Source organism: Borostomias antarcticus (assembly GCF_949987555.1).
Source record: "Borostomias antarcticus genome assembly, contig: scaffold_235, whole genome shotgun sequence".
Taxonomy (NCBI): domain Eukaryota; kingdom Metazoa; phylum Chordata; class Actinopteri; order Stomiiformes; family Stomiidae; genus Borostomias; species Borostomias antarcticus.
In genome coordinates this window covers 23,126-49,494 of record NW_028176319.1, presented here as the reverse complement: position 1 = coordinate 49,494, position 26,369 = coordinate 23,126, and the positions used below count along the sequence as shown (strand labels likewise).

At 52.0% G+C, this 26,369-nt stretch overlaps 1 protein-coding gene across 1 annotated transcript in view; it reads left to right on the top strand.

The window, feature by feature from the left end:
* Nucleotides 1-22,507: 22,507 nt before the first annotated feature.
* The window catches only part of LOC311328629 (transcriptional activator Myb-like), a gene marked incomplete at both ends in the record, with an annotated part of 8,733 nt that continues 4,871 nt past the window's right edge, over nt 22,508-26,369 (top strand). The window contains 4 exons of the mRNA XM_084462572.1: nt 22,508-22,530; nt 25,420-25,537; nt 25,689-25,760; nt 26,274-26,366. Of these exons, the coding sequence (XP_084318698.1) occupies nt 22,508-22,530; nt 25,420-25,537; nt 25,689-25,760; nt 26,274-26,366 (306 nt within the window). The remainder of the gene's footprint in view (nt 22,531-25,419; nt 25,538-25,688; nt 25,761-26,273; nt 26,367-26,369) is intronic.

Here is a 26,369-nt window from a genome sequence, read left to right as displayed (position 1 = left end):
TATAGATGCGTCTCATCTGTTAAGTGTTTATTTGTTGCTGTAAGTTTTAGAAAAAGACTCCAAAGCCACACTCAGTATCTTCTATCGTTGCTGTTGTTTAAAGGGGTTACAAACACGGAAAGTGTCTGACATCACACATAGCCTAGACACACACACACACCCACACACACACACACACACACCACAAAATCCATATCCAGACCCACCTGTGATCTTGAGGCGTGTGCACACTTTTTTTTCCTGTAAAGGTTATGCCCTTTGGTGTGTGAGCCCAGCGTGTCCCACCCTGTGCACCACACACTCACACACACACACATGCAGACACACACACACACAGACATACACTCACACACACAGACACACACTCATGCATACACGCACACACACACACACACACACACAGACAGCGTGTCACCAAGTGAATGACATCACTTTTTCCTTCGTCCTTGGCTACACAAGCCTGGTCTATCGCCCGTCGATCACAAAAGAGGGAAGAACCGTCCTGCTGGTGAATCACTGTGGCTCCTGATCTGATCTGGGTCTGATGGGGGGTGAAAATGTCAGACCCAAACATGTGCTAGTGCCAGTGATGCAGGTAGATGTGATAGTGCCAGTGATGCAGGTAGATGTGATAGTGCCAGTGATGCAGGTAGATGTGATAGTGCCAGTGATGCAGGTAGCAGCACATCTGCACGCTGATGAAATATGAGGTTGTGTGTGTCTTCCCCGTCTAAAAATAGGCGTGGGTAAAGCGAGACACCTGCTAAGGTAACTCTGCACACCTTCTGAATGGGCTGGCTTTTGTTGCAGGTGTCAGTTTGTCATGAAGTGGCCTAGATAAAGAGTGATCGGGGAAATAGAAGGAAAGAAAGAGAGAGAGAAAGAGAGAGAGAGAGAAAGAAAGAGAGAAAGAGGACGTAAGCGGAGAAAGGAGAGGTCTGGTTTAAAAAGGAGATGAGATGATGTCATAGAGGGAGTTTAACAGCCCCAGGTTTCTCCTCCAGGCAGGGGGTGAGAGAGGTGGAGTGGGTGGAGCTCGCCCCCACAATTCCACTTCCTGTATTTTGATGTGTTATACACAATAGACATACACTAACACACACACACGCACAAATTTATATGGACACATACAGATACAGGCGTGCACGTGCGCGCACGCACACACACACACACACACACACACACACACACTATAGGGGTCACACAGGCGAAGAGGAGGGATCCCTTTTATCAAACCTGCTGAAATGTTTCTGGGACAACATCTCAAACCAAGCAACTGTTACCCATGACGAAGGTATGCAGCATCTGCCTGACGAGAAAGGGGAGGAGATGAGCTTGTGTGAAAGTAATACAAGCTTTATTCTTGTTTCATGTTCAGGCTGTCTCAAACAGACATACACACACTCACACAGTCACCACTCTCCTTGTTTCTGTCTCTGTCTCAAACACACACACACACTCACACACACACACACACACACACACACTCACACACACACACACACAGTGGAGAATATCTGATAGCACACTATGTACACCATTTCATATGACACTGAAGCTTGAGGAGATTCACTAAAGGGTGGCGTTAGCGAAGCGCTTCGGCAGGTCCTTCCTACTGTACCAGCTGTGGCGTTAGTGAAGCGCTTCGGCAGGTCCTTCCTACTGTACCAGCTGTGGCGTTAGTGAAGCGCTTCGGCAGGTCCTTCCTACTGTACCAGCTGTGGTGTTAGTGAAGCGCTTCGGCAGGTCCTTCCTACTGTACCAGCTGTGGTGTTAGTGAAGCGCTTCGGCTGGTCCTTCCTACTGTACCAGCTGTGGTGTTAGTGAAGCGCTTCGGCAGGTCCTTCCTACTGTACCAGCTGTGGTGTTAGTGAAGCGCTTCGGCAGGTCCTTCCTACTGTACCAGCTGTGGCGTTAGCGAAGCGCTTCGGCAGGTCCTTCCTACTGTACCAGCTGTGGTGTTAGTGAAGCGCTTCGGCAGGTCCTTCCTACTGTACCAGCTGTGGTGTTAGTGAAGCGCTTCGGCAGGTCCTTCCTACTGTACCAGCTGTGGTGTTAGTGAAGCGCTTCGGCAGGTCCTTCCTACTGTACCAGCTGTGGTGTTAGTGAAGCGCTTCGGCTGGTCCTTCCTACTGTACCAGCTGTGGTGTTAGTGAAGCGCTTCGGCAGGTCCTTCCTACTGTACCAGCTGTGGTGTTAGTGAAGCGCTTCGGCTGGTCCTTCCTACTGTACCAGCTGTGGTGTTAGTGAAGCGCTTCGGCAGGTCCTTCCTACTGTACCAGCTGTGGTGTTAGTGAAGCGCTTCGGCTGGTCCTTCCTACTGTACCAGCTGTGGTGTTAGTGAAGCGCTTCGGCAGGTCCTTCCTACTGTACCAGCTGTGGTGTTAGTGAAGCGCTTCGGCAGGTCCTTCCTACTGTACCAGCTGTGGTGTTAGTGAAGCGCTTCGGCTGGTCCTTCCTACTGTACCAGCTGTGGTGTTAGTGAAGCGCTTCGGCAGGTCCTTCCTACTGTACCAGCTGTGGTGTTAGTGAAGCGCTTCGGCTGGTCCTTCCTACTGTACCAGCTGTGGTGTTAGTGAAGCGCTTCGGCTGGTCCTTCCTACTGTACCAGCTGTGGTGTTAGTGAAGCGCTTCGGCAGGTCCTTCCTACTGTACCAGCTGTGGTGTTAGTGAAGCGCTTCGGCTGGTCCTTCCTACTGTACCAGCTGTGGTGTTAGTGAAGCGCTTCGGCTGGTCCTTCCTACTGTACCAGCTGTGGTGTTAGTGAAGCGCTTCGGCTGGTCCTTCCTACTGTACCAGCTGTGGTGTTAGTGAAGCGCTTCGGCTGGTCCTTCCTACTGTACCAGCTGTGGTGTTAGTGAAGCGCTTCGGCTGGTCCTTCCTACTGTACCAGCTGTGGCGTTAGTGAAGCGCTTCGGCTGGTCCTTCCTACTGTACCAGCTGTGGTGTTAGTGAAGCGCTTCGGCTGGTCCTTCCTACTGTACCAGCTGTGGTGTTAGTGAAGCGCTTCGGCAGGTCCTTCCTACTGTACCAGCTGTGGTGTTAGTGAAGCGCTTCGGCAGGTCCTTCCTACTGTACCAGCTGTGGCGTTAGTGAAGCGCTTCGGCTGGTCCTTCCTACTGTACCAGCTGTGTGTTAGTGAAGCGCTTCGGCAGGTCCTTCCTACTGTACCAGCTGTGGTGTTAGTGAAGCGCTTCGGCTGGTCCTTCCTACTGTACCAGCTGCCCTCAGACTGCTCAATACTTCCCCTGAAGGGCAGTGTGACCCTGAGTCAGCCTGAGGGCGCTAGGCTCGTCGGGACTCTTCCAGTACTGACCCACTCTGGGGGGGAGCGTTCCATAGGCCTATAGGCCTGCCCCTCTCCTATAGGCCTGCCACTCTCCTATAGGCCTGCCCCTCTCCTATAGGCCTGCCCCTCTCCTATAGGCCTGCCACTCTCCTATAGGCCTGCCACTCTCCTATAGGCCTGCCCCTCTCCTATAGGCCTGCCACTCTCCTATAGGCCTGCCACTCTCCTATAGGCCTGCCACTCTCCTATAGGCCTGCCCCTCTCCTATAGGCCTGCCCCTCTCCTATAGGCCTGCCACTCTCCTATAGGCCTGCCACTCTCCTATAGGCCTGCCCCTCTCCTATAGGCCTGCCCCTCTCCTATAGGCCTGCCACTCTCCTATAGGCCTGCCCCTCTCCTATAGGCCTGCCACTCTCCTATAGGCCTGCCACTCTCCTATAGGCCTGCCCCTCTCCTATAGGCCTGCCACTCTCCTATAGGCCTGCCACTCTCCTATAGGCCTGCCACTCTCCTATAGGCCTGCCCCTCTCCTATAGGCCTGCCCCTCTCCTATAGGCCTGCCACTCTCCTATAGGCCTGCCACTCTCCTATAGGCCTGCCCCTCTCCTATAGGCCTGCCCCTCTCCTATAGGCCTGCCACTCTCCTATAGGCCTGCCACTCTCCTATAGGCCTGCCCCTCTCCTATAGGCCTGCCACTCTCCTATAGGCCTGCCCCTCTCCTATAGGCCTGCCACTCTCCTATAGGCCTGCCCCTCTCCTATAGGCCTGCCACTCTCCTATAGGCCTGCCACTCTCCTATAGGCCTGCCACTCTCCTATAGGCCTGCCCCTCTCCTATAGGCCTGCCCCTCTCCTATAGGCCTGCCCCTCTCCTATAGGCCCGCCACTCTCCTATAGGCCTGCCACTCTCCTATAGGCCTGCCCCTCTCCTATAGGCCTGCCACTCTCCTATAGGCCTGCCACTCTCCTATAGGCCTGCCCCTCTCCTATAGGCCTGCCCCTCTCCTATAGGCCTGCCACTCTCCTATAGGCCTGCCACTCTCCTATAGGCCTGCCACTCTCCTATAGGCCTGCCCCTCTCCTATAGGCCTGCCCCTCTCCTATAGGCCTGCCACTCTCCTATAGGCCTGCCACTCTCCTATAGGCCTGCCACTCTCCTATAGGCCTGCCACTCTCCTATAGGCCTGCCACTCTCCTATAGGCCTGCCACTCTCCTATAGGCCTGCCACTCTCCTATAGGCCTGCCCCTCTCCTATAGGCCGGCCACTCTCCTATAGGCCTGCCCCTCTCCTATAGGCCGGCCACTCTCCTATAGGCCTGCCACTCCCCTATAGGCCTGCCACTCTCCTATAGGCCTGCCACTCTCCTATAGGCCTGCCACTCCCCTATAGGCCTGCCACTCCCCTATAGGCCTGCCACTCTCCTATAGGCCTGCCACTCTCCTATAGGCCTGCCACTCCCCTATAGGCCTGCCACTCCCCTATAGGCCTGCCACTCTCCTATAGGCCTGCCACTCTCCTATAGGCCTGCCACTCTCCTATAGGCCTGCCACTCTCCTATAGGCCTGCCACTCCCCTATAGGCCTGCCACTCCCCTATAGGCCTGCCACTCTCCTATAGGCCTGCCACTCTCCTATAGGCCTGCCACTCTCCTATAGGCCTGCCACTCTCCTATAGGCCTGCCACTCTCCTATAGGCCTGCCCCTCTCCTATAGGCCTGCCACTCTCCTATAGGCCTGCCACTCTCCTATAGGCCTGCCACTCTCCTATAGGCCTGCCACTCTCCTATAGGCCTGCCACTCTCCTATAGGCCTGCCCCTCTCCTATAGGCCTGCCACTCTCCTATAGGCCTGCCCCTCTCCTATAGACCTGCCACTCTCCTATAGGCCTGCCACTCTCCTATAGGCCTGCCCCTCTCCTATAGGCCTGCCACTCTCCTATAGGCCTGCCACTCCCCTATAGGCCTGCCACTCTCCTATAGGCCTGCCACTCTCCTATAGGCCTGCCACTCCCCTATAGGCCTGCCACTCCCCTATAGGCCTGCCACTCTCCTATAGGCCTGCCACTCTCCTATAGGCCTGCCCCTCTCCTATAGGCCTGCCCCTCTCCTATAGGCCTGCCACTCTCCTATAGGCCTGCCCCTCTCCTATAGGCCTGCCACTCTCCTATAGGCCTGCCACTCTCCTATAGGCCTGCCCCTCTCCTATAGGCCTGCCCCTCTCCTATAGGCCTGCCACTCTCCTATAGGCCTGCCCCTCTCCTATAGGCCTGCCACTCTCCTATAGGCCTGCCACTCTCCTATAGGCCTGCCACTCTCCTATAGGCCTGCCCCTCTCCTATAGGCCTGCCCCTCTCCTATAGGCCTGCCACTCTCCTATAGGCCTGCCACTCTCCTATAGGCCTGCCACTCTCCTATAGGCCTGCCACTCTCCTATAGGCCTGCCCCTCTCCTATAGGCCGGCCACTCTCCTATAGGCCTGCCCCTCTCCTATAGGCCTGCCACTCTCCTATAGGCCTGCCACTCCCCTATAGGCCTGCCACTCTCCTATAGGCCTGCCACTCTCCTATAGGCCTGCCACTCCCCTATAGGCCTGCCACTCCCCTATAGGCCTGCCACTCTCCTATAGGCCTGCCACTCTCCTATAGGCCTGCCACTCCCCTATAGGCCTGCCACTCCCCTATAGGCCTGCCACTCTCCTATAGGCCTGCCACTCTCCTATAGGCCTGCCACTCTCCTATAGGCCTGCCACTCTCCTATAGGCCTGCCACTCTCCTATAGGCCTGCCCCTCTCCTATAGGCCTGCCACTCTCCTATAGGCCTGCCACTCTCCTATAGGCCTGCCACTCTCCTATAGGCCTGCCACTCTCCTATAGGCCTGCCACTCTCCTATAGGCCTGCCCCTCTCCTATAGGCCTGCCACTCTCCTATAGGCCTGCCCCTCTCCTATAGACCTGCCACTCTCCTATAGGCCTGCCACTCTCCTATAGGCCTGCCACTCTCCTATAGGCCTGCCCCTCTCCTATAGGCCTGCCACTCTCCTATAGGCCTGCCACTCCCCTATAGGCCTGCCACTCTCCTATAGGCCTGCCACTCTCCTATAGGCCTGCCACTCCCCTATAGGCCTGCCACTCCCCTATAGGCCTGCCACTCTCCTATAGGCCTGCCACTCTCCTATAGGCCTGCCCCTCTCCTATAGGCCTGCCCCTCTCCTATAGGCCTGCCACTCTCCTATAGGCTTGCCACTCTCCTATAGGCTTGCCACTCTCCTATAGGCCTGCCACTCTCCTATAGGCCTGCCCCTCTCCTATAGGCCTGCCACTCTCCTATAGGCCTGCCACTCTCCTATAGGCCTGCCACTCTCCTATAGGCTTGCCACTCTCCTATAGGCCTGCCACTCTCCTATAGGCCTGCCACTCTCCTATAGGCCTGCCACTCTCCTATAGGCTTGCCACTCTCCTATAGGCTTGCCACTCTCCTATAGGCCTGCCACTCTCCTATAGGCCTGCCACTCTCCTATAGGCCTGCCACTCTCCTATAGGCTTGCCACTCTCCTATAGGCCTGCCACTCTCCTATAGGCTTGCCACTCTCCTATAGGCCTGCCCCTCTCCTATAGGCCTGCCACTCCCCTATAGGCCTGCCACTCTCCTATAGGCCTGCCCCTCTCCTATAGGCCTGCCACTCTCCTATAGGCCTGCCACTCTCCTATAGGCCTGCCCCTCTCCTATAGGCCTGCCACTCTCCTATAGGCCTGCCCCTCTCCTATAGGCCTGCCCCTCTCCTATAGGCCTGCCACTCTCGCTTCACCACGGATCTTCCTTAAGTTCCTCTTTTCATTTTTTCCAGTAATCCAAACTCCATATCCAATTCATATTTAGATTTTTGATCACTCACACACAACAAACCAATTCCTTGATCGCAGATCTCATTTCAGACTATATTCCTGATTAAACTGACAACAGCCTATTTGAGGGGTTCTTTTACAAAAACAGACATCTCCATTTGTAGATAAGATATCCTAAATCCTGTTTGCCCATAGGCCTATCTGGTGTGAGGTTTAAAATAGTATAGGCCTCTTCATCTCTAGATACAGAATGACAACAAGCGGGACATGACCAGACAGTGTATTCGTAAAAACATTCACACACTCTAATATTTACTCATAAGCACAGACTTCTGCGTCAGGATTGCTGATATAAACCCGTTCAATAAGTCTCATCATATTCAAGTCTCATCATAATACGAGCTATAACATAAGGGAATGGGTGAAGGACTTAAAACTAACTGATTATAAGAACTATATAATGAAACATTTGGACTGAATTAGATTAGATTCAGACAGGTGTGATGAAGGAGCTATTTGGTCAGGAACACAAACTGAGTAAAGAGCCTACCCACGCTTATAGCGCCATATGTCAATCAAGTCCGAATCCAAAAGCGTAGCTCGGGCCGTCTCGATCCGCCTCCGGGTTCGAGCTTCGTTTTGGTCGTGGTAGTGTAATTGCTAGGCGCAAATGTAGGTCTATTTCGGGGAAAACGCAGTAGTGTAATCCAGGCCTTAGGCTGCTTATCTTGATACTTGAATCTTGCACAACCCAGGCATGTTTGCACAATCTAGCCATTCCAGGCAATCTACTGTTATACACCTGTTTATTTTATTTTTTATGACAATCTTGTATGTTTGTATTTCTTTCATCTTCTGTAAATATGTGTTTTAATTAGTAGCCTACTTAGTCTTGTGTTTCTTGTATAGCCTACAGCCGCTGTAACACCACAATTTCCCCCAGGGATTAATAAGGTAGGCCTGCCTGCCTGCCTGCCTGCCTGCCTGCCTGCCTACTTACCTACCTACCTACCTACCTACCTATCCTACCTACCTACCTACCTACCTACCTATCCTACCTACCTACCTACTTACCTACCTACCTACTTACCTACCTACCTACCTACCTACTTACCTACCTACCTACCTACCTACCTACTTACCTACCTACCTACCTACCTACTTACCTACCTACCTACCTACCTACCTACCTATCCATCCTACCTACCTACCTACTTACCTACCTACCTACCTACCTACCTACCTACCTACCTACCTACCTACCTATCCTTCCTACCTACTTACCTAACTACCTTCCTACCTACTTACCTACCTACCTACCTACCTACCTACCTACCTACCTACCTACCTATCCTACCTACCTACCTACCTACCTATCCTACCTACCTACCTACCTACCTACCTACCTACCTACCTATCCTACCTATGTCACAACCCATGCCTCTAACCCTGCCTCTCTGCCTGCCCCTAACCCTATCTCCGAGAACGAGTCCCCTGGCACCTCCCAGAGGGCGCAGAGGGAACTGCGGGCTCGTCGGCGTGAGCAGCTGCCGGTCATTCCGGTGATTGCACCCCATCCTGGCCAGCCACCACCTGCAGCCCATCAGCCCAGGAGGTTAAGAAGCCACTCCACACAGCATGCGGCGCCAGATCGTTAACCAACCAACCTAGTGGGTACACGTCTCTAGCTCCCTGCCTCGTCTGTCTTTTGAACCTTGCCTTACCCTGTTCTCCCTGTCTTCCCAGTATCCAGTTCCTGCCTGACCCACGCCTGTACGATTACCCTGCTCCTGCCTGACCCACGCCTGTACGATTACCCCGCTCCTGCCTGACCCACGCCTGTACGACAACCCTGCTCCTGCCTGACCCACGCCTGTACGACAACCCCGCTCCTGCCTGACCATCGCCTGTACGACTACCACGCTCCTGCCTGACCATCGCCTGTACGACTACCACGTCCCCGCCTGACCCACGCCTGTCTACGGATCACGTTACTGCCTGCCTCTCCCCGGATCGCAATAAACGTGCCTACGGACTTTCACCCCAATCGTGTCTGCTCTTGGGTCCTCCTTCAAAGCCCTAACAGAACGATCTGGCCAAGACATGGACCCAGCGGACGTCGACGCCATACGCACTGCCATCGCCTGCCAAGGTACGCTGATTGGGAGACACGACTCTGACCTCCAACATGCGGCCAGTGCCATGCAGGGCCTCTCCACCAGCGTGAACGCGCTCGCCACCCAGGCAGCCCAAACCGACCAGGGCCTGCAGGCTCTCACCCAGGAGTTCCGGAACCTGATCGCCCACCTTACCCCTCTCCAGGCCCCAGCACCACCCCAGGACCCAGCACCACCCCAGGACCAGCCCGCCGCTCCAGCTCCTGGCGAGGCCGCTTCCCCCGCTCTGCCCCGGAGAGAGCCCAAGCTCTCCAACCCCAGGCCATTCGACGGCGACCTGGCTGAGTGCGGGTCCTTCCTGATGCAGTGCAAATTCATTTTCGCTCACCAGCCTAGCCGGTATTCTGGGGACGCGGAGAGGATTGCCTTCGTCTCCAACCTGTTGACCGGCCAACCCCTCCGCTGGTTTGAAGCAGTCTGGGAGTCAGGGGCGGCCTGTTTCGGGTCCTTCGAGACTTTCTGTGTGGAGAAAAGTTTTCGACCATCCAGCCCACGGCCGCAACTCCGCCTCACGCCTGCTCCATCTCCAGCAGGGCACCCGGAGTGTGGCAGAATTCTCTGTGGAGTTCCGCATCCTGGCTGCGGGGAGCGGGTGGAACGATGCCGCCCTCCAGACCGCTTTCCGCTCAGGCCTCACAAAGACTATTAAGGATGAGCTGGCGCTCAGGGAAGATGCCACCTCCCTGGACAACCTCATCTCGCTCGCCGTGAAGGTGGACAACAGGCTCCGGGAGCGCAGGAGAGAAAGAGCCACCCGTCCCTCTGGCTCTGTCCGGCCCCCCAGTCACCGTCCCCCAGGCCAGCCGGCCCCCTTCTCGTCTCGCCCCGACTCCGCCCCCCTGCGCTCCTCTGCTCTGTCTGCCTCTCCATCCCCTGAGGACGAGCCCATGGTATTGGGCGGGGCTCATCTGACCGCTGAGGAGTGCCTCCGGAGGGTTACAGAGGGGCTCTGTTTCTATTGTGGCGGCCCTGGACACACCCGGAACACCTGCCCGAACCGCCCAAAAGCTCCAGCCCGTCGGTGAGAGGGGTGTCACTGATGGGCGGCGTACTCACCCCCAGCCACCAGGGGCGCCTGCACTTGGAAGCCGTGGTCACATCTAACAACCGGCCATTCCCCGTACCTGCTCTGATTGACTCGGGCGCGGACGACTGCTTCATCGATGCCACGCTCGTCCGTCAGGCCGGCATCCCCACACAACCCCGGGACACGCCCCTTGCCGTTCACGACCTCAGCGGGAGACTGCTGGCCGAGGTCACCCAGGTCACAAAGCCCTTGGAGATCCGTCTGTCTGGCAACCACCACGAGACCCTCTCCCTGCTGGTGATCTCATCACCCCAGAGTCCCCTCGTCCTGGGGCAGACCTGGCTCCGGCGCCACAACCCCCACATCGACTGGGAGACCAACAGGGTGATTGGCTGGAGTCATCACTGCCACAGGACCTGTCTCACCTCTGCCACCCCGCCTACAGAGGGCGTCAGCGCCTCACTGGAGCCACCTGACCTGTCCACGGTTCCCTCCATCTACCATGACCTCGGAGAGGCGTTCAGCAAACAGAGGGCCCTCTCCCTGCCTCCTCACCGCCCCTACGACTGTGCCATTGAACTGCTTTCAGGAGCGCCCCTGCCCTCCGGCCGTCTGTTCAACTTGTCTCGTCCTGAGAGAGAGGCCATGGAGAAATACATCCACGAGTCCCTGAACGCCGGCCTCATCAAGCCCTCCAGCTCACCCGTAGGAGCGGGCTTCTTCTTCGTGGGCAAGAAAGACGGCACCCTACGCCCGTGCATCGACTACCGGCGATTGAACGACATTACAGTCAAGAACCGCTACCCCCTGCCGCTCATCGCCTCCGCCTTCGAACCGCTCCAGGGCGCCACAGTGTTCTCCAAGCTCGACCTCAGGAACGCTTACCACCTAGTGCGCATCAGGAAAGGAGACGAGTGGAAGACGGCCTTTAACACCCCCCTCGGGCACTTTGAGTACCGCGTCATGCCCTTCGGCCTAACCAACGCCCCGGCCGTGTTCCAAGCCCTAGTGAATGACGTCCTCAGAGACCTCCTCAACCACACCGTCTTCGTCTACCTGGATGACATCCTCGTCTTCTCGCGCACCATGGAGGAGCACACCGGGCACGTCAGGCAGGTCCTCCAGAGGCTCATGGAGAACAGGCTCTACCTCAAGGCGGAGAAATGCGAGTTTCACGTGCCCACGATCCAGTTCCTGGGTTTCGTCATTGAGGCCGGGAGGGTGAGGGCTTCCCCAGAGAAGATCAGGGTGGTGGTTGAGTGGCCGGTCCCCACCACCCGCAAGGAGCTCCAACGGTTCCTGGGGTTCGCTAACTTTTACCGGAGGTTTATCCGGAACTACAGCCGGGTGGCGAGCCCCATGACAGCGCTGACATCCACGGCCATCCCCTTCGCCTGGAGCCCTGCGGCGGACGTGGCCTTCAAGGCCCTCAAGGCCCTGTTCACCTCCGCACCTGTCCTCATCCAACCGGACCCCTCACTCCAATTCATCCTGGAGGTTGACGCCTCCGACACGGGGGTTGGGGCGGTCCTGTCCCAGAGGGCCGTGACGGACGGCAAGCTCCACCCCTGCGCCTTCTTCTCCCGCCGCTTGGAGCCGGCCGAGAGGAACTACGACGTAGGAAACAGGGAGCTTCTCGCGGTCCAACTCGCACTGCAGGAGTGGAGGCACTGGCTGGAGGGGACGGAGCAGCCGATCATCGTGTGGACTGACCACAAGAACCTGATCTACATCCGGGACGCAAAGAGGCTGAATCCCCGGCAGGCCAGGTGGGCTCTGTTTTTCGGCCGCTTCAATTTCACCCTGACCTACCGACCAGGGTCCCGCAATGTGAAGCCAGATGCTCTCTCACGCCAGTTCTCGCCCCCGGAGCGGAGTGCAGAGCTGGACACTATTCTGCCCTCCTCCTGTGTGGTGGGTGCTCTCACTTGGGAGGTAGAGGGGATCGTGAGGGAGGCCCAGAGGACTCAGCCAGACCCAGGCGGTGGTCCGGCAAACCGCCTCTTTGTGCCTGACCGGGTCCGTACCCAGGTCCTCCAGTGGGCCCACACGTCCCAGTTCGCCTGTCACCCAGGAGCCAGCCGCACGCTAACCCTGCTTAGGCGCCGGTTCTGGTGGCCCACCATGGCCGTCGACACCACCAAGTACGTCCAGGCCTGTACGGTGTGTGCCCGGAGTAAGTCCTCCCACCAGCCCCCTTCCGGACTTCTGCGTCCCCTGCCTGTTCCCGGCCGACCATGGAGCCACATTGGGTTGGACTTCGTCACCGGTCTCCCCCCATCCCAGGGAAACACGGTGATCCTGACCATCATTGACCGTTTCTCGAAGGCTGCCCACTTCGTGCCGCTGCCTAAGCTCCCCTCTGCCTCTGAGACTGCGGACCTGCTGGTGACTCACGTGGTCCGTCTCCATGGCATCCCCCTCGACATTGTGTCAGACAGGGGGCCGCAGTTCACCTCTCGGGTCTGGAGGGAGTTCTGTCGGGCTATGGGGGCCACTGTCAGCCTGTCCTCGGGCTTCCACCCCCAGACCAACGGGCAGGCGGAACGGGCCAACCAGTACCTGGGCACTGCCCTGCGGTGCATCACGGGCCGGAGCCCGGCCTCTTGGAGCGAGCGCATCTCCTGGGTCGAGTACGCCCACAACACCCTGCCCAACGCCTCCTCAGGTCAGTCCCCGTTTGAGTGCTCCCTGGGTTACCAACCGCCCCTTTTTCCTGAGCAGGAGGAGGAGCTGGCTGTCCCGTCAGTCCAGGCCCACATTGACCGCTGCCGCAGGATCTGGAGGACCGCCCGCTCGGCCCTGCTCCGCTCCACCCGCAGAAGCCAGCGGTATGCCGACCAGCGTCGGACCCCGGCCCCCAACTATGTGCCTGGCCAGGAGGTCTGGCTCTCCTCCAGGGACATTCCGCTGCAGGCAGGTTGCAGGAAGCTGGTCCCCCGCTTCCTCGGCCCCTACGTCATTGAGAGCGTGGTCAACCCTGTGGCGGTCAAGCTCAGGTTGCCCCCCGCCATGAGGATCCACCCGGTCTTCCACGTCTCCAGGATCAAACCTGTGAAGGTCAGTCCCCTTTGCCCCCCAGGCGATGCTCCTCCCCCCGTCCGCCTCATCGACGCCCATCCGGCCTGGACTGTCCGGCGGTTGCTGAGGGTCCGTCGCCGGGGCCGGGGTCTGCAATACCTTGTCGATTGGGAGGGTTATGGGCCTGAGGAGCAAAGCTGGGTGCCCCGCAGGCACATCCTGGACCCCTCTCTTGTCCGGGATTTCCACCGGGCCCACCCTGGCCTGCCTGGTCGGTCGCCGGGAGTCGCCCGTAGAGGGGGGGGTCCTGTCACAACCCATGCCTCTAACCCTGCCTCTCTGCCTGCCCCTAACCCTATCTCCGAGAACGAGTCCCCTGGCACCTCCCAGAGGGCGCAGAGGGAACTGCGGGCTCGTCGGCGTGAGCAGCTGCCGGTCATTCTGGTGATTGCACCCCATCCTGGCCAGCCACCACCTGCAGCCCATCAGCCCAGGAGGTTAAGAAGCCACTCCACACAGCATGCGGCGCCAGATCGTTAACCAACCAACCTAGTGGGTACACGTCTCTAGCTCCCTGCCTCGTCTGTCTTTTGAACCTTGCCTTACCCTGTTCTCCCTGTCTTCCCAGTATCCAGTTCCTGCCTGACCCACGCCTGTACGATTACCCTGCTCCTGCCTGACCCACGCCTGTACGATTACCCCGCTCCTGCCTGACCCACGCCTGTACGACAACCCTGCTCCTGCCTGACCCACGCCTGTACGACAACCCCGCTCCTGCCTGACCATCGCCTGTACGACTACCACGCTCCTGCCTGACCATCGCCTGTACGACTACCACGTCCCCGCCTGACCCACGCCTGTCTACGGATCACGTTACTGCCTGCCTCTCCCCGGATCGCAATAAACGTGCCTACGGGCTTTCACCCCAATCGTGTCTGCTCTTGGGTCCTCCTTCAAAGCCCTAACAACCTACCTACTTACCTACCTACCAATCCTACCTACTTACCTACCTACCTACCTATCCTACCTACCTACCTATCCTACCTACCTTCCTACCTACCTACCTACCTACCTATCCTACCTACCTACCTACCTACCTACCTACCTATCCTACCTACCTACTTACCTACCTACCTACTTACCTACCTATCCTACCTACCTACCTACCAATCCTACCAATCCTACCTATCCTACCTTCCTACCAATCCTACCTTCCTACCTACCTACTTACCTACCTACTTACCTACCTATCCTACCTACCTACCTACCTATCCTACCTACCTACTTACCTACCTATCCTACCTATCTATCCTACCTACCTACCTACCTACCTACTTACCTACTTACCTACCTACCTACCTACTTACCTACCTACCTACCTACCTACTTACCTACCTACCTACCTATCCATCCTACCTACCTCCTACCTATCCTACCTACCTACTTACCTACCTACCTACCTATCCTACCTACCTACCTACCTACTTACCTACCTACCTACCTATCCTACCTACCTACCTACTTACCTACCTACCTACTTACCTACCTACTTACCTACCTACCTACTACCTACCTACTACCTACCTACCTACCTACCTACTTACCTATCCTACCTACCTACTTACCTACCTACCTACTTTCCTACCTACCTACTTACCTACCTACTTACCTACCTACCTACACACCTACCTACCTACCTACTTACCTACCTACCTACCTACCTACTTACCTACCTACCTACCTATCCATCTTACCTACCTACTACCTACCTATCTACCTACTTACCTACCTACTACCTACCTACCTACCAATCCTACCTACCTACTTACCTACCTACCTACCAATCCTACCTACCTACTTACCTACCTACCTACCTACCTAAAATGTAAATCCAACAAACACTATAAATGTTTATCTCTAAAGTGTGAATGAGTTTGGCTCTGTGAAAAGTACTGCATAACGTTACATCTGACTAGACATTTATAGAAGTGACTCAGCAGTTTATCAGAGATGAGTTGTGATTTTACACTCTGGCCCCCCACCCCAATCTCTTTGGATGGTAGATGGCATGAGGTAGTTCTACTTCCACTACTTTCCATAATTGTCCATAATTGTCCAGAGAGAGAGAACAATGACTGTGCAGGTCTTACCCAATACAGAATGCATAAACAAGGCCCCAAGCTTTCTCCAGATGATTATGTTCAAGAATTATTAAAATTATCATGACAGATAAATATAAGAGGTGCCATACCTTTCTGATTCAAGAATTGAAATACACTCAATTTGAAGTGATTGAGAAGAAGGGTAAAGTAGTCCTCATTCTATCTGCTGCGCAGCCCTGGGTCGGGTCTGGGTCGGGTCTGGGAAGAGGAAGAGGAAGAGGAAGAAGGAGACACATTACAAATATATGAGGGTCTAGGTGAACACACACACACACTGCTGCTATGAGGGTCTAGGTGAACACACACACACTGCTGCTATGAGGGTCTAGGTGAACACACACAGACTGCTGCTATGAGGGTCTAGGTGAACACACACACACACTGCTGCTATGAGGGTCTAGGTGAACACACACACACTGCTGCTATGAGGGTCTAGGTGAACACACACAGACTGCTGCTATGAGGGTCTAGGTGAACACACACACACACTGCTGCTATGAGGGTCTAGGTGAACACACACACACACACTGCTGCTATGAGGGTCTAGGTGAACACACACACACACACACTGCTGCTATGAGGGTCTAGGTGAACACACACACACACACTGCTGCTATGAGGGTCTAGGTGAACACACACACACACACACACACACTGCTGCTATGAGGGTCTAGGTGAACACACACACACACACACTGCTGCTATGAGGGTCTAGGTGAACACACACACACACACACTGCTGCAGGCGTGTTCCTGCTAACCGCTACAGGAAACTGAGAAGGAGATGGAACCAGGTCTGAGGTTGTGACATGGTCACATGGTCACATGGTCACAGCTCTTTTCTGTCCTGTTAACTGCTCTAGTTAGGAGGTGGAACCAGGTTTGAGGTTGTGACATGGTCACATGGTCACATGGTCACAGCTCTTTTCTGTCCTGGTCACACAGTGAACACCGACATCAGGACTGCTCATATTTCACCACAGGCTCAAAACTCACCTCTTCAAGAAGTACCACCAGAATTGTCTCTCTTAAGAACCTAATGTTTTTGTAAGTTATTTACTTTTGCATTTAACCTTAAGCACTAGATTATACTTTTAGTCACTTTAGAAAGATGTACTTCTGAGTTCTGTCGAATAATAGTGCTCTAACTTTCTATGTTAAATGCAATTATTGTAAGTCATTTTGGATAAAAGTGTCAGCTAAATGACTAATGTAATACGCACGCCCAAAGACATGCCATGCTGTTGCTAACTAGCCAAATAATGAATCTTAGCTGTGTGCTGAAAGTTGAAGATTGAGGGTGGATGTTGGGTCATATTCTTGGTTGAAATTGGTTCAGTCCAATTACTGTACATAACACACATTTTATTTTACATGAAAATATGATGATATGAACCTCTGGCTATTTATTGCAACTTGCTTCCCTTGTGTGTGTGCTACTGCTTGCTTCCCTTGTGTGTGTGTGTGTGTGTGTGTGTGTGTGTGTGTGTGTGTGTGTGTGTGTGTGTGTGTGTGTGTGTGTGTGTGTGTGTGTGCCACTGCCATTATGGCATTTGTGGTCTCCCTGCCTGGATTGCCACAATTTAAAATAAACTTTTCATTTCATTTCAAATCTTTATTTATACTCGTAAAGCACTGAGGTTTCCCTCATTGACAGTGTTGACAAGTTCACAGAAATACACAAATAACAGAACAAATACAACAATAATAATAATTTAAAACAATTACAGGTCAAAGTACAAATGCCAAGAGCCAATGATTTAAACTCTGTGACTGAAGGAAGTACCTCAATCTTTAGAGTGTGTTGTAGAGTATTCCAGGTTTAAGGAGCATCACGGAAAAAAGCAGCCCTTCCAAGTTCAGAATGCACTCGAGGAACCCTGAGAACAAGCTGATCGTTTGATCGGGTCTGGTAGGAACCAAGGCTCCAGTCCAACAGAGATGAGATGTATGGTGGAAGTTTACCAATAATGGCTTTGAAAATAAACAAATACCAGTGATAGTTACGCCTTAGAGAGAGAGGAGACCAGCCCACCTTATCATAAAGAACACAGTGGTGGGTCTCATATCTATCACCCGTAATAAATCTTAGGGAGGAATGGTAGACAGAGTCTAGGGGTTCAGGGTCACAGAAGCATGTCTATAGATTGTGTCACCATAGTCTAATACTGAGAAGACAACTTGAACAATTCTCTTCCTGCTGAATATAGGAAAGCTTGAGCGGTTTCTGTATGAGGAAGAGTGCATGAGGTAGAAGAGGAGGAAGAAGATGAGGAGACAATGACAAATACATGAGGGTGTGATCATGAGGGTGTGCTCATGAGGGTGTGGTCATGAGGGTGTGATCATGAGGGTGTGGTCATGAGGGTGTGGTCATGAGGGTGTGGTCATGAGGGTGTGCTCATGAGGGTGTGATCATGAGGGTGTGGTCATGAGGGTGTGCTCATGAGGGTGTGCTCATGAGGGTGTGGTCATGAGGGTGTGATCATGAGGGTGTGGTCATGAGGGTGTGGTCATGAGGGTGTGGTCATGAGGGTGTGGTCATGAGGGTGTGATCATGAGGGTGTGATCATGTGATCATGAGGGTGTGGTCATGAGGGTGTGGTCATGAGGGTGTGATCATGAGGGTGTGCTCATGAGGGTGTGGTCATGAGGGTGTGATCATGAGGGTGTGGTCATGAGGGTGTGATCATGAGGGTGTGATCATGTGATCATGAGGGTGTGGTCATGAGAGTGTGATCATGAGGGTGTGATCATGTGATCATGAGGGTGTGCTCATGAGGGTGTGCTCATGAGGGTGTGGTCATGAGGGTGTGATCATGAGGGTGTGGTCATGAGGGTGTGATCATGAGGGTGTGCTCATGAGGGTGTGGTCATGAGGGTGTGATCATGAGGGTGTGATCATGAGGGTGTGGTCATGAGGGTGTGGTCATGAGGGTGTGGTCATGAGGGTGTGATCATGAGGGTGTGGTCATGAGGGTGTGGTCATGAGGGTGTGATCATGTGATCATGAGGGTGTGGTCATGAGGGTGTGGTCATGAGGGTGTGATCATGTGATCATGAGGGTGTGGTCATGAGGGTGTGGTCATGGGGGTGTGGTCATGAGGGTGTGATCATGAGGGTGTGGTCATGAGGGTGTGATCATGAGGGTGTGGTCATGAGGGTGTGATCATGAGGGTGTGGTCATGAGGGTGTGATCATGTGATCATGAGGGTGTGATCATGAGGGTGTGATCATGAGGGTGTGATCATGAGGGTGTGGTCATGAGGGTGTGGTCATGAGGGTGTGGTCATGAGGGTGTGATCATGAGGGTGTGGTCATGAGGGTGTGGTCATGAGGGTGTGGTCATGAGGGTGTGCTCATGAGGGTGTGGTCATGAGGGTGTGGTCATGAGGGTGTGGTCATGAGGGTGTGATCATGAGGGTGTGGTCATGAGGGTGTGGTCATGAGGGTGTGGTCATGAGGGTGTGATCATGAGGGTGTGATCATGAGGGTGTGATCATGAGGGTGTGATCATGTGATCATGAGGGTGTGGTCATGAGGGTGTGCTCATGAGGGTGTGCTCATGAGGGTGTGGTCATGAGGGTGTGGTCATGAGGGTGTGGTCATGAGGGTGTGGTCATGAGGGTGTGATCATGAGGGTGTGGTCATGAGGGTGTGGTCATGAGGGTGTGATCATGAGGGTGTGGTCATGAGGGTGTGATCATGAGGGTGTGGTCATGAGGGTGTGGTCATGAGGGTATTCTCATGTATTTGCCCAGATCATAATTTAAACCTTTAATTAAAAATATTTAAAAGTCATGTCACAGCACAGTGGATTAGCATTAGCATTGTTATTCTGCATCCCCTGGGTTTGAGCTCTTGTTGAGCTACCTGCCATGAGAGAAGCCATAGATGGTCTCACACTGACAAGCAATCAAGGGCTGCATGTAAATATCACAGGTGTGTAACATGGAGGTTTCATCTGTTTCCACAAAATGTTTGTTAAAGGCACCACAAGGGGTAAAACTAAACCAAAGACTAAACAATAAAACTAAGGTACACACAAGTGGAGAAGACAAAGCTTACAAGATGGCACAGGAAACACCAGGGGCAACGCACAGCTACGGCAAATACTGAACAGACAAAAGAACAAGAGGAGAGCTACATGTGGGTTCTATATACACAGACTATATATACACAGACTATATATACACAGACTATATATACACAGACTAACAAGACAGGTGGAAACCAATCAAACAATCAGTGGCACAGGTGTCCTCTCAATCAGAGTCAATTTAGCCAGTTGTAGTCATTGGGTCCACTATTGGGGCAGAGAACAACAACATCTCTGATTGGTGGAAACATTGCTGTTGCACTACAGGATTGTGGGTAGTGTATTTTTTCCTGTATGAGCAGCAGTAGTTTGAGGGGACAAAATTAGGACAGACTTCAAAATACTATCAAAAATTTAGTTTTTGAGATAAAATTCTGAAACATTTCACACTACATGAACCATGTCATGAGAATTCTGTCTTTTTTTCATGAAAATTGGAGATGTATTGAGCGAGTATTTGCAGTAGCTGCATAGATGTATTGAGTGAGTATTTGCAGTAGCTGCATAGATGTATTGAGCGAGTATTTGCAGAGCATTGGATATGTATTGAGTGAGTATTTACAGAGCATTGGAGATGTATTGAGTGAGTATTTGCAGAGCATTGGAGATGTATTGAGTGAGTATTTGCAGAGCATTGGAGATGTATTGAGTGAGTATTTGCACTAGCTGCTGGGCTAGTTACTATTTACAGTAAAACATGTTGATGCCCTGTGTGCTGAATTTTTGATATTTCAAAAATCTGTGAAGATCGTTTGTGGAGGACAGTCTGAAGATGTAGTGTAGCAGTTGGGGTGTCTGGAGGGCAACATGGTCAAATGACCCCTAAAATGTTTGTCTCTGTTCCTATCCCCCCCGACACACAAACACTCCCTACCCCATATTTGCCCTCTCAAACATTCTAGCTTTGAAAGCCTGATGATAGCTAAAGCCCATGGGCCATCATTAAGAATTATTCAAATGACCCTGCCTGTGCACACAAGGCTTTGCAAAAGGGTGTGCCCTCACAATGCCTGCTTATAATCTGTCCAATCGTGCGCATGCAAATGTCCCAAAGTCAGCCAGTGGCGGAGGTAGGAACCTCGCTTGTCGCACTAGTTGATTTGCATACGTGGGGGCTGGCTCTTTGCCTTCAGTTTGGCTTAGGATAGCAGGAGACTAGGCCTACAACTTTGTGTGTGTGTGTGTGTGTGTGTGTGTGTGTGTGTGTGTGTGTGTGTGTGTGTGTGTGTGTGTGTGTGTGTGTGTGTGTGATCCTTTATCAAGCTGTTTTTTTAGTTTTGTTTTTTACTATTGCCCTCTATGGAAAAGAAAGGCATTCACACACAGTGCTAGCTACATGCCACTCTTAGCCACTCTCTTGTGTGTGCCTACGAATACCTGTGTCGACAAGGGAATGCTGCATCCAAGTCCAAGCACAAGTGACACATTGGCAATATAATAGTTAATTATTATATATTTTGATTCCAGTAATAATTAATTGTATTTGCATGCAGCAACCTGCAGCAATGGAAATGTTCAATAGCCTATTATTCACTGAGCATTACTACTGCTATTGTAAATTCAAATTCAACCCACATACATAAGTAGCCTGTTAGTGTTGAATACTACCCCTCCCCTCCAGATTCACATGCTTCTCTAGGCGCGCGCTGTCCGGTGCCTCTGATACAGGACCGGGACGCGCGAGCCCCCTGAGGAACCCGGTACAATAGCTTCCCTCGGGCTGACGGTGATCACAAGTGATAGGGACAATACGGTCGCGAAGGCTATGAGGAGAAAAACAAAGAGAAGACACACAATAACACAAATATCTTAAATGTATGCGCCTCCCTCTCTTGAGTCCATGACGCATCAGGCTACTGTATCATCTTATAAACACAATCACACTTGATCAGTTGTTGATTCATCTGAAGAAATGCAGGCTAGCCTACTAGAAATGCTGATCTAGGCTACTTGTAATTTGATCGTTTGCGATTATCACCTATTCATCTTGCTATGCCTGCATTGAACATATTATTATTATTATTATCATTATTTACAGTAACGAAATTTGAGATAGGCTCTGAGGGAGTTGGCATATCATGACATAGGCTAATCGTTATAGGCGCACATCCCATAGGAATACGCACAGGAAAGCACAGAAATACATAAATAGCTCGTTTAAAAAAGTCCTATTGATTTGTATGAGCGCAGTGTGTGTGGAGAGAACACGTGTAGCCTAGAGTATGTGTGGAGAGAACATGTGTCCTAGTGATAACATGTGTAGCCTAGAGTATGTGTGGAGAGAACATGTGTCCTAGTGATAACATGTGTAGCCTAGAGTATGTGTGGAGAGAACATGTGTCCTAGTGATAACATGTGTGTCCTAGTGATAACATGTGTAGCCTAGTGAGAACATGTGTAGTCTAGTGAGAACATGTGTAGTCTAGTGAGAACATGTGTCCTAGTGTAGCAGCCTGCTCGACCACAGGACCAGCAAGCAGCCGAGCGACAGGTACCAGAGGACGGGTTCAAGCTCGCTTCCCGCGGCCCCTAGTCAAGCCATTCACTCCCTAATTGTTGACATTGTCCTCAGATACAATAACCCCCCCTTCCTTCCTTCTCCTTTCTTTCTTGCAGAAGCGAGAAGCCTCATGAGAAGCAGAGAGAGAGTTTAGCGGGCCGGGGGAGGAATCCGCGCTCGAGACCGAGGTGCTCTGGAACGGCGCAGCGCGCATGCGCGTGGCCAGGGGCGCCAAACAGAGCGCGAGGAGGAGGAGGAGGGGAGGAGGAGGAGGAGGAGGAGGGGAGGAGCGCTCGTGCCGTAGGTCTGTTTACAACCTATTTTAATGTCATCTTGCTTCCTACTCCGGAGATAGTCACACACAGCAGAGCGAGCGCACGAAACCCCAGCATGGCTCGGCGGCCGAGGAACAGGTACGCTGCAACACTATACTACTACTCTATAATACCACCGGTCTGAGCTCCTGGATGGGCTCTTATTTTATAATACCACTGCATATTTCATTCATTAGCCTGATTGCATGCATGTACCTACTGTGTTTGCTTCGCATAGTGGTTTGTTGAAATGCACGAGCCTACCGCCTTCCCATGTTTTTGTTTTTAAGAGTTTAGGGTCTGTAGTGAAAGCGTGTTGTCCCGTGTGGAGACGTGTTTTTGTCCTGTTTGAGATGTGTTTTTGTCCTGTGTGAGATGTGTTTTTGTGTGGATGTGTTTTTGTCCTGTTTGAGATGTGTTTTTGTGTGGATGTGTTTTTGTGTGGATGTGTTTTTGTCCTGTTTGAGATGTGTTTTTGTCCTGTTTGAGATGTGTTTTTGTGTGGATGTGTTTTTGTCCCGTGTGAGACGTGTTTTTGTCCTGTTTGAGATGTGTTTTTGTGTGGATGTGTTTTTGTCCTGTTTGAGATGTGTTTTTGTGTGGATGTGTGTTTGTCCCGTGTGGACGTGTTGGGCGCGCAGATGACAGGTGGCCGTGCTCGTGTGCTCGTCTGGCATGTGTTGCTCGCGCTGCTGTCATTCTGGGGGGAGAGAGCGCTCGCGCGCTGGTTGAGCCGACTCTCTCTCACACACACTCTCACACACACTCTCACACACACTCTCACACACTCTCACACACTCTCACACACTCTCACACACATATACATGCATGTAACTCACTCATTCCAGTGCTCGGCAGGTGTTCAGATCCGTGGCCAGCCAAGCACATGGAGTATCTTATAAAACGGATGATGGTGTTAAAATGTGACCGAGACTGTAGCCTGCAGTGTGAACTCGTGTTGGAAGAAGGCGGGCTGTGTGGGACCACTTGGCTTTCACTCTTTATTCATGCGGATTGCACGCAAGGTGCAGCGCCAATTTGTTATTAGTTATTGAATATGAAAGCAACTGGAATAGCCTAAGCCTAGCCTACTGTTTTAAAAAAAAGTCCACTCATTATTCGCACTAAAACATTAGGTTACTTTAGTAAAGAGTTAATTTAATGTCATTGAAAAATGTATTTATTTGAGAGAAACATTTCCCAGTTCATGCACGTTCTGAGTCAGTTCACTAGAAGGGCGCGAGCTCTGAGCGCGAGATCCCCGTGCACGTGACATCAGGGTCCACCCGGGCGCGCGCACGAATTCACCATTGTTCGTTCAAGGTGGCCAGTGCGCGAGACTACAGTAGCCTAGAGCCTAGATAACCCTAACCCTAGAGACTATAGCCACAATCCAGAATCTCTTTCAGGCTTGTTTTTTAAAACAAGCCTAAAGACTTTTCTTTTTGCCACTGCTTTCTAAGAGGAGTTATGTTTATCAGTATACTGCACTGTAACTTTTATTCCTGTATTCTATTTGTCCTGCTTTTTGTTTAAATGTCTATAATGACTTGCTTTTTGTTTTAATGCTTTTAATTTGTCCTGCCTTTTGTTTTAAATGTCTATAATGTCTTGCTTTTTGTTTTAATGCTTTTAATGTCTCATGTAAAGCACCTTGAATTGCCCTGTGGCTGAAATGTGCTCTATAAATAAACTTGCCTTGCCTTGCCTTGCCTAAAGCTCAGGTTCACCAGAACAAAACATCAAACATTTATTGAATCGATTTTGTTGATTGTTGATTGATAGTCAATTTCTATGACATTTCCTCTTTTGCAAGTTTTATTATAATCATGTTTAATAGGCTATTGTGAGTTTTATTGAAATACATTGCCACATTTAATGCATTGACACAATTGCTTAACATAATTGCTTTGATGCTATTAATAATTAACCCTATAGAGAGTTATTCCAATTGGACAGATATTTATGTTGTTAAGGAAGTTGAAGTTAACTATCTGCTTGTTGAGCCTATCCTTTGTAATACAGTAACACACACACACACACACACACACACAAACAGACACTCCGCAGGGTATCCTGTACACCTGTCGCCCTGCCACACACAAAGGTACCCTAGCTTCCACGTTGGCCGTAGTCCTAGGCTCCGATTGGCTAAGAGCCCGTCAGCGAGTTTGATGATTGCATGTACTGCTCTCTGACAATGCAAGTGCAGGTCTGGACACGTTGAGGTCACAAAAATTATGATCAACTGTGCCAATCCCTGGTATCTGTGGAAACCAAAAACACCCATCCCAGAACCAGTTTGTCCAAGAGTGTGTTCTAGTCTGTTCCTCCTCGTGGGTGTCTGGCTCCGAGCCTGCCTGCACCAGACCTGCAAGAATGACTGGTTCTGTCATCTGACGAAAGTGCTTTTCACTTGACTGTGTGTGTGTGTGTGTGTGTGTGTGTGTGTGTGTGTGTGTGTGTGTATTTATATGAGGGTTTGGTGTTCATTCAGTAGCCATGGTTATGGAACAAGAGCTCTACTGGGTTTATCCTTGATTGATTTGTTTCTTTCTTTCTTCTCCTCTATCTCACTTTCTCTCTATCTCACTTTCTCTCTATCTCACTTTCTTTCTTTCTACCTCTCTATCTTTCTCTATATCTTGCTCTATCTCTCTCTTTCTCTCTTCGCTCTCACCCTCCTTCTCTCTCTGTCAATCACCCCTTTCTCCCTTTCTCACTAACCCCCCCTCTCCCCCCTCTCTCCCTCTCTCCCTCACTCCCTCTCCCTCCCTCTCCCCCCCACCCCCCCCCTCTCTCTCTCTCTCTCTCTCTCTCTCTCCCTCTCTCCCTCTCCCCCCCCCCTCTCTCTCTCTCTCTCTCTCTCCCTCTCTCTCTCTCTCTCTCTCTCTCTCTCTCTCTCTCCCTCTCTCCCTCTCCCCCCCCCTCTCTCTCTCTCTCTCTCTCTCTCTCTCTCTCTCTCTCTCTCTCTCTCTCTCTCTCTAGTGTTTACAGCAGTGAGGAGGATGATGATGACACTGAGATGTATGATCATGATTATGACGGACCACTGGCCAAGGCAGGGAAACGCCACCTCGGCAAAACCCGCTGGACCCGGGAAGAGGTACACACACACACACACACACACATACACACACACACACACACACACAAACACACGCATGCACACACATGCACACACACACACACACACACACACACAGATGCAGAGTGTTGGTGTTTATTGATGGTCTGAACATGTTTATTTGTGTCAGGATGAGAAGTTAAAAAAGATGGTTGAGCACCATGGTTCAGAGGACTGGAAACTCATCGCAAGTTTTCTGCCTGTAAGTTACACACACACACACACACGCACACACACGCACACACACACACATGCACACACACACACACGCACACACACACACACACACACACACACACACACACACGTGTCACACAAGTGTTTGGAGGAGTGAGGAGATTTAATTTCTACAAAAATAAAGTTGATTTTTAAAAATCTCAGTCTTGTTATGAGTTATGAGAAAGTAGAATCAGTTCATTTCTGAAAAAGGGTTGCATCTGAACAGCTGTTCCTCTCACATCCTGCAAATGAACAGGATTATACACACTACTGACCAGAGGACCCCCCCCCCACCACACACACACACACACACACACACACACACACACACACACACACACACACACACACACACACACACACACACACACAGACACACACACACATACACACACTTACATTAGCACTCTCACATTTCACAATGACTTGTTGACCGGTCTCTATAACTAACACTTAAAACATCAGGTAAGGTAACGACTTGTTTGTTCTCCAACAGAACCGTACCGATGTTCAGTGTCAGCACCGGTGGCAGAAAGTTCTCAACCCAGAGCTCATCAAAGGCCCCTGGACCAAGGAGGAGGACCAGAGAGTA